Source organism: Etheostoma spectabile, chromosome 3, assembly GCF_008692095.1.
Source record: "Etheostoma spectabile isolate EspeVRDwgs_2016 chromosome 3, UIUC_Espe_1.0, whole genome shotgun sequence".
NCBI classification, from domain to species: Eukaryota; Metazoa; Chordata; class Actinopteri; order Perciformes; family Percidae; genus Etheostoma; species Etheostoma spectabile.
The window spans coordinates 24295511-24304735 of record NC_045735.1 but is presented as its reverse complement, the minus strand read 5'-3'; the positions used below and the strand labels follow the sequence as shown (position 1 = coordinate 24304735).

General features: G+C 40.7%; 1 protein-coding gene across 2 annotated transcripts in view; it reads right to left on the bottom strand.

Annotated features, from left to right (window-relative positions):
• Positions 1 to 298: 298 nt before the first annotated feature.
• vps53 (VPS53 subunit of GARP complex) overlaps positions 299 to 9225 on the bottom strand; it is a 28936-nt gene continuing 20009 nt past the window's right edge. For both annotated transcript variants that reach the window (XM_032509574.1, XM_032509575.1), the window contains exons 18-22: positions 8313 to 8461; positions 8138 to 8207; positions 7810 to 7947; positions 2232 to 2336; positions 299 to 1583 (exon numbers count right to left, since the gene is read on the bottom strand). In XM_032509574.1, the coding sequence (XP_032365465.1) occupies positions 1416 to 1583; positions 2232 to 2336; positions 7810 to 7947; positions 8138 to 8207; positions 8313 to 8461 (630 nt within the window). In that variant the 3' untranslated portion in view covers positions 299 to 1415. The remainder of the gene's footprint in view (positions 1584 to 2231; positions 2337 to 7809; positions 7948 to 8137; positions 8208 to 8312; positions 8462 to 9225) is intronic.

Here is a 9225-nt window from a genome sequence, read left to right as displayed (position 1 = left end):
GGGTAGCTTTACAGTTACTTCATCCTGGCACTGGCTTGGGAATGATCAACAGCCAATTTACGCCCCTGGCACAACAACTTTACAGGTGTGCAGTTGACATCAAAATAAAAGTAGAATTTGAAAATGGGTTTTGTACGCGCTAGGTCGCTGTAAGTAAGGGGGGGAATAAAAAGGTAAGGAAGGGCCCTGGCCTGTTCGGCGTCACGGCTGGTGTGAGCCCATCGCAAGATGGTCTCTAGTATACCTGGTATTGTACATAACGTTCAATTAAATTTGAAAAAAAAGAGGAAAAAAGAGTAAATGGTGGCAATGTTTTAATAGTTTTTGAAAATTGCTTGTGTAGCATACAATTCAGACAATACAAACAAGCAACATTTTGTACCTGAAGGCAGGAATGTGTACACTAATACAGTCACATGTACTGGTTTTACTACAACTGAGAGCCATTGGCATTAAAACCAGTGATCAGGGCACGGACTCCAAATAAATAGCCAATTTTCTTTTTCTTCCAGAATGTGGTGATCTACTGTATTTGACATTGCTGAGGATACATGGAGTAGTTTCAGAGACCCAGCGATCATTTAGCAAAGTATTGAGACAAACCCATTCTGTTATCTGAGTGCAATTTGCCCTATGGATATGGAAGGATTGATTAATACATTATAATAACAAAACCTTGTTATCATGTCAATGCAAAGGAGACAGAGGAATAAATTATCAAAGAATATGTCAGACTGTTAAACAAATTAAGAATGACACATGTATGTACACATATCGTAAACACCCCAGGCAACGACCCAAGTTAAAAGACTTTAGCTTGCTGGTTCTAATTTCCAAGTCAACCTAGAGGGATTTTAAATGCAAAGACAAAGCCTCAGGTCTGACTGAAGACGCAGTAAATCCGGAGTCAGCGATTCGTTTTAGGCCACCGTTCAAACAAACGACACTGTACACAAACTTCAACTCGGTATCCCCCAATTGAAATTAAAATAGTTGGAGAAAACCCAATGTCGATCTTTAAAATGTGTAATGTTCAGAAAACCATTTAAATTAAGATCAGGGTGCCTGCAACCATTGTGGATTAGACACTTAGAGAGGCACCCAGAGGCTCTCTGAGCAGATTTAGTGACAAGCACTACAGTCGTTATTCTAAGTGCATACACTGAAAGAAAGGTGGGAAATTGCAGAACTTAATGACAACAGCAAGGAGAGTTTGCGGAAGTTTCTTGATAATCCTGTGTCAGCTTGAGTTCATTTTACTGTCAGTCAGAAAATTCAGTCAACCTATTGCTCTTTCTCCACGGTAACTGAATGGAGCATAATGAAGTCTTTGAGATGAATTACTGCAAGAGATGTGACGACTATCCCAGCCCTCAGCCTTTCATTTTCAAGATACGATTTCAGTGGGTGTCTGTTCACAGTCTCTTCTTGATGAGTTTCTCTAGTCTGCGAATGCGAGAGGACTCCTGCTCAGGGGTAGGCGTACTGAAGAGAGAGGAGCCGCCGTCGGCCCCGGATGGCGGAGTGGGTAGCCTCTGCCTGAAGAGCTCCAACATGCTGCTCTGTTCACTGCGCTTCAGACCCTTCACATACATCCACACGCAAGTACACACAAACACAGGGGACATCACAAAGCATATCTTTCAGTACACCAAACGAGGAAAATGCAAAACTGCGAGTGTGTTGGTTCACAGTAACAGGTTATGCATAGGATACGCAAAACAGAATTATTGGAAAAATTCAAAATTACATTCTTAAACCAAAAACATTTTGGGAAATACACAATTTACTTTTTTGGTATTTTTGCTGAAAGTTAGAGAAAATAAATACCAGCCTCAAACCATGTCCAAGCTGAAGCTACAGCCAGCAACTGGTGTCCTTAGCTTAGCATAAAGACCGGAAGCAGAGGTAAATCGCTAGCCTGGCTCTGTCCAAAGGTAACAAAATCCACCTACCAGCACCTCTAAAGCTTAGTAAATGGATGTTATAGGAGATTAATAAGTTAGTTTTAGAGGTGCTGGTAGGCAGATTCTGTGATCTTCAAACAAAACCAGGCTAGCCGTTCCCCCTGACAAGCTAAGCTAACCAGGTCAAGCTCCATACTGAAGATACATTTATGAGAGTGGTATCAATCTTCTCATCTAACCCTGAACAGTAATGCTACTTGTTTTTCCACAAATGTCTACCTATTCCTTTAGAATTACTGATGTAGTAAAGAAATAACAACTGACCTTCATGTCCAGAATCTTCTGGAAGGTCTCAGGATTTCCATCAGCCAGGAGCTTGATATAGTTATCAACAAACACCACTGGTGGTTCATGTGGGGCCATCACCACCTGCGGAAAAGTAGAGTTTAATGTTGGTTTCACCCCTCCCTCTTTTCCTGTGAACCATCATGGGACAACTCAAGAGATCTTTAAATGATCCCACATGGGGAAGCTATGGCTCAAATGAGGGAAAGGGGGGGCTACAAACTGACAAAACCAGGTAGTTTGAGTTGCAAATAAAGTTGAGACTGTGGTTCTATATTTAGGAGCTACTCACTGTTTTTTTCTCCTTCCTGTTTACATGCCAATTACTCCGTGCATCGGTGGGCAAGAATCTTTTGTACCGGTAATTATTTTGGGGGTATAATGAGTCTGAGCAAAAATCATAATCAAGAGCAGGCTGAAAAAGTTTAATGGGGCACATGTCTTTCTGGATTGGATTCTATATTACCCCCCCCAACAATAGAGACTGGAAAACGTGGTTTGGGTAACATTTCTTGCAGCTGCTCCAAAGCAGGCAGTCCAACACATGGCTGACAGACCCCCACCTCCCATCTCATGCGTACGCATGCACGCAGGGATCATCTCACAAAATGTTTCTCCTTTACTTTACTTCTGAAAAAGACTCCATCTGTCCTTTCAGTGTTCACTCTTTTTACTCAAGGTAAAATACATAAAAAAGGCGAGCTGCACAGGGGGGGGGGGAGAGAGTTTAGCAATCAGAAGCAGGAAAGGAAGAGAGGGAAGAGTAGGCATGAAAGGCTCAGGATTGTGTGGAATTCTTAGCGTTTATACTAGCCCTGCTGACTGAGTGATTTACTTAGCAACTGTCTTGGAGTCAGGCCAAGAAAAAAAGGCCTGTAGGGACCTTGTAAAAGTTAGAAAGAAAGGAGGAGAGGGAGTTTAAGAATGAAAACGGGCATAAAAAGGGAAACCAAGGGTAATGGGGGAGGGGGTGCGGGTGGGGGGGTGGGGGTTTCAGGCTGAACAAGGGTGGGGAAGGGGGGTTGCCTTTTAAGAACTCCCCAGAAGAGAACTTCAGAGGTGGGAGAGAGAGCTGGAGCAATGGTTGGCTGGGCTGGAAGAGCGTGGAAAACAGCCACGTTTCACAGGCATCGTACCGGCCAGGAGAGGCCGTCTCAGACAGACAGAAAGAATCCTAGGTACTTTAAACATAACTGAGCACTGGCTCACAAAACACACAACCCAGATAGATTCATCTTAACACTCAAAGGAGATACTTCGATAGCTACACAAAGAATCGCAAACTTAACTTAAAAATACAGTGATAACTGTTCTGTGAACTGAAGCGCAAGTAAATACTGAATCAGTTTAAAGCTGCTTTAATCAATATGACCATGCGTAATGTGTAAGGGGTTGCTAGTAGTAATAACCCACAGTTAATAGTCACAGTTCCCCTCAGCTTTACAGACCATTTTGGCAGCTTTAAGCGCCATGTTTTGGTTTTAGGACACCAAACGTTACTGTTTTGGTTCTGTCTTTCCACTCTTTTTGGCAGAAGGCGCCTGTTTTTTGTAAACTCACTCTGATAAACTACTGTATTCTACCTGCCCAACAGAAGAAAGAAAATAAGTTCGCTGCTAGCTGGTGAACACAAGCCAAATACTCCAAAGCCAAATTTACCTCAGGAGTCAACAACACAAACTCCAAATGTTGTTTGTCTGTGTGCTAGTTTTTTGCTAACATGTAACAACTTTATAAGGTGATAATATTGCAATGTTGTGTTTACAACTTGTTTCACTGCTCTCAAGTGGCTAAAAAAAATAATAAAATAAAATGAATGCTACTTACAGGTTACTACTACTTACATGCATAGTTGCCTACATATTTTAGTTGCTTAAATATACTTGGAACATATATTTGGAACATCAAGAGGAGAGTTGTGATTAGTGTGAAATCATAAAATCATCTCTAGAACCGTATTACCGGATTAAAAATGTGCAGCTGTGTACATGGCAAACCATTCAGCAACAAACACCCTAACCTACATTTGGTCAATAATTATTTTTTGTATTGCTCAATCTCCAGCCAAGTCTCATGGCAGTTGTTGAAATGGTCACGTTATTTAATCTATTGATTTGTGTACAGGTCACGTTAAAGTTGTTATTTTTGTGTATTGTTCTGCGATCACAAAATAGGCTTCCCATTAAAATACCAGCCCAATCTCATACCACTCAAGTAAAAGCAGCAAATAGAGGAATTATGGAGTGTCAGCTCATATCTATCTATAAATTGCAGAAACTCTTTTCCTGCTTCCAACGTTAGTTACATGATTGCTGGATACACCAAACTTAATTTTCTTCACTTTCCTGGAGCACGGGCAAATAGCTGAAAGAAACATTGCAAAAAAAAAGGCGCTACGCTTTAACATGTCAACAAAAAGCCATTTGCAAACAGTAAACAAAAGCCAGACACTATATAGGGTTAAGCTGCTGTGAGCTGTAGACTACATTCACCATTTCTAAACAGAGGCAGAATATAAAGTAATAATCTCGGAGAGAATTTCTTCACAGCGCTGTGCAATGCGAGAAAATTTCAGAGCTGAACCAGGCAGACACAGCCCTTTCCATCAGACTTACCCCAGGTAGGATTAATTAAGTCTACTGCTAACTAATAACATTACCATTGCAAAAAATATGTACCACCACGAATCAATTCCCCTAGTTCACCATTCACTGTCAAGCCACTAGACTTGTATGGAAATTAACACCTCTGCTGAACTGTTAAATTAGTTAAAGATACAACACTGTCTCTGTCTCTCCACACGCACGCACGCACGCACGCACGCACGCACGGGTGGGTAGCGCACTGCCATGAGTCCATGAGGCTAATGTCTGATTACTCAACATTGTCATTGTGTTATTTTGTGATTACATTCTGAATCTGCGTTAGTAGTAGGGTTAGGGTATACAGGGTGTACAGGTGAGTTGGATATGTCAGTGGTTTGGGGTCCTTCTGTAAGTAATTTTGGGGTACAATTTGGTTTTGATGAATTCTACAATCAGCAATACCACAGGCTGAGCAATTGGGCCGTTCTAAACAGGCACATCTTCAACGGGCACTTCACTAATATTAGGTAATTCTATGACTAGCTAATTTTAAGATGCTTTTTTTTTTATACTCCAGTTTATCTCTCTGGACTATATATACAAGTTCACGCAGGTTTATAATTTGCAAAAATAACACTGTTCCAGTTTAAAGAATTTAAAAACTTAAAGTGTGCAGGGAATCCTGCAGTGGGTGTTAAAGGGAGCATTGAAAACCTTAGAGTGCTCCTTCAATTTTCCCAATGAATTGCAGTATTTTTCGGTGGGGGTAAGCTAGATTTAATTTCAAGTCACAGCATCACAGAGTGTAATTTAAAACTATTGTTGAGGTTAAACAGAGGAATTCTTATTGACCCTCTTTCGATGGGTTAGTCTTTCAGACGCTTCAATCTCAGCCTAAGGTGGAAGCAATCACCTGTGAGAAACCTTGATGTTGCACAAAGTTGATGGGTAAAATGTTGGCCACAGTACAAAAGCTTCTCTTCACTTATATGAAATTTCTCTCTCAAAAGGCCAGAACAGAAGAAAACAGACAAAATTTATGTAAAGCTCTTTAAAACTTGTGGTTAATTTTAGAAGGTGTGCAACCCAGAGACATCATCCTTGCATGCCTTCTTGCTACCAGGAAGATGCAATGCCTGATTGGATCTTAATTATTAGGACTTTCATTTGTCTATCAGTCTAATTATAACTATCAATTGTCTACTATAGAATGTTTGTTTGCGTTTTTCTTTTAATATTATTGTGGTAACAGATTTCTAACCTCTACAATTATTATTTTGTCTTCTGCTGTCCCAGTAATTGAAGTGAATCACTCGGAGGCCTTCATGCAGCGTCAGTTACGTCTGTTAAGAGCTCTTCAGAAGCCATATAGATCACATTCCAGCTGCAGGGGCCCGCTGGCAGTCAAATTCAGAAAAACCTGACAGTGAAAGCTGATGTGAATGCATTCTATAATTCTATAATGTGAAAGCCCTTTTAATGTGTGGCAGATGAGTGGGAATTGTATATACAGTACATTCAAAGCATTTTCCCAGGGAACAAAGACGAGTCTGAAACAGGCCATATGGAATAGTGTGCATCCCAGTAGAAAAAAGTCAAGAGGCTATCAAATCTCAAATGGTGAGAGGATTTGCTGAACAGTCAATGTCTGAGACAGAACAAAGTTAGTGTGCCTAGAGGCCCAATTTTTAGACAGGGTGTAAGAGTTACAATATTATACCATAACATTATAGCATAGTATAACAAGATTAGAGCAGGTCACACTAACTGCTACAGACATCAAGACATGCCAACCCCGATAACTTCAGGAAGGAAAAAAAACCTCCCGGGAGTCCAAGGGAAATTAAGGGACAGGCGTGTATGCGTGTGCATTTCTGTACACTCCAGAGACAGTTAATTAGGGTGTGGTTAATCTACAGCAGCCGCATACCAGTGTCCTCTAGGGTCTCATTTGGTAATTCTGAGGCAAGGCTAAATGGCTGAATCCTGTGTATGTTGTCCTCAATGAAAACAACAACAACCAATCTACTGCACAAGTATATGTGAGTAGACGCATGGTTGCCTGATCTACTTATTTACTCACTCACACCTTTCCACTGGTTTAAGGTCAACCACATGCTGTGTTAAATAATGTGTGTGCCTTGTGTTGGCCCATCTCTCACTCATTAGCCAGTAGAGCATGAGCTCCATTCAGATTCCCTCCTAACTCGATGTGAGGTGGGTTATTTTATGGAAACATGTCAATAAAGTGCTATTGTGAGTGGTGTTAAAGACACAATTGAAGGATTATTCTGCCAAAAATAAACTAAGTAGATAATATGTGTGAATGACTCAAAACAAACACTTTAATAATGGCTTGCCAGTCAAACCACAAACACTCAAAACATTGTCTTTTATTGTTTCTAACGATGGTACCACAATCAGTGGAAAAAGCAGTTAGCTGCAGATTGTGTAAGACTATTCTTGGTCAAGTGTTAACATCAAAACCAAAGCTTGTGTTTAACTGAATATGTCAGAGTTTCAGCATTAAATCTGTACAATGCCAAACAATAGATAAATAAAACTCATTCAGACCGCACACGCACAAAAGGCTGTGCGATCTGTACAGTTTCAAGCCTTTAAAAGGTCAGAAAGTGAAGCGTTTGGTTGTAAAATTGGCCAGCGTGAATTGAGCCATCTAAGTTCAATGTCATAAAATCTGAAGGGTCCCATAAAGATAAAGCGGCTCTGATAATGTCTTTAAGTGGAACTTTTTGTATTTAGAGAAAGTTTCAGGTTCTCATTAAAATCCGTCAGTTAAAGATACAAGCTCATTCTGAGTGTATATGGAAAAGGTAAACTGTTTAAATTAATCTCTACTGGCCTTAAGAGCAAGGCTGAGTGTTTTTCCAACATTCATCTAAGGAAGGTTTTGCCCCTAAAACAAATTTGCACCTGAAAGCTGCACAGCCAAAAGTCCCCCACCCCCTCACCTTAAGGATCATCTCTGCACGTGTCATGCCCTTCACCACTATCTTGGTGTAGCTGGCAGGTGCCTTACGGAGCACCTGGGAGCCTATTGAGGGCAGATCCAGCAAGACTGTCTTCAGGGAGTGAGTGTCAAGGAGGAGCTGGTGGGGTAGGAAGCACAATAGAGAAGGTCAGGCATATAAGAACAGTTATTCACGATTAAACATATATACCAGTGTATATATAATGAACGTAAAGCATGCATTTTGTGATTAATAGCACACTTAAAATGTGCTTCAAATTAGGACTCATAATGCTGCTTTATGATAAAATAACATGAATTAAACTAACCTGTTCAGCTCCCACCATGCTGATAGGCTTACATCTAAACAGGTGGTTGATAAATTTGGGAATGAAAGAACTAAGGAAAGAAAGAAGTGACAAATATATTAACTTTGGGAATCTTTAATTATGGCTCATGGATAGAACTAGGGTGTGAGTATTCCTGTGTGTGTATGAATTGTACTTTGTGAACTTGATGCAGAATTGTGTAAAGTATTTCCGCGTGGACGCCAGATTGTCTCTGATGATCGGCACATTTTGCTTAATGTGCATGATGATTGACGTCACATAAGGACTCTGGTCACCCACGTGCTCCACACTCTGCCACGGCATCTGAGAGAGAGAGCGAGAGAGAGAGATGTTTATCGTCAAGCTTATATGGGAAACCCCTAAATGCATTAAACATTAAAAGAATAACGTATTTTGAATGTAGAAATTTTCAAGTTTCTGTGTGATGATTGGTGACAAAGAGACATTCACACAATTGACAAAGCCCATAGGCCCTATCTTGCACCCGGCAAAGCCTGATGTATGTGTTTTTTTTCTTGTTTAGGACCAACGCTGTCGTCAGTTTCCCATCCAGCGCCCACATCGTTTAAATAGCAAATACACCTGCGCCCAAGGGCGTACTGGTCTTACAGGGAGGTGAATTTAGGTGCATTCTTGGAGTATTGCTATCTTGAAGCAGCGGAAAGAGATTGCGCAATTGACTGACAAAAACCTGATTTAAAGTCAATAACGCAGCATTGCGAAGTTATTTTAACAGTGCATTAGTAAAATGTGCCTAGGCTTACGCACACTATACTTGTCACGCACACGCGCACACACACTTAAAATATTACGGTGCAAATCCACCATCATAAACGCGCCTGGCTTTAAAGGGAACTGAAGATGAAACTGACTTGTTTATTGCATGTTACGTCCAAATAACGAAGACACTAAGTACAACCCTTTTGAACCATGCGCCTAGCAAATGTTGATTTGTACACCCCCTAAATCCATCTGCGCCAGGTGCTTCACACCGTGCGCTTAAAACGTTAAAATAGTGTTATAGCATCTTATATTCTCTTTTAAGGGCAAAAATATGAAAATTAATT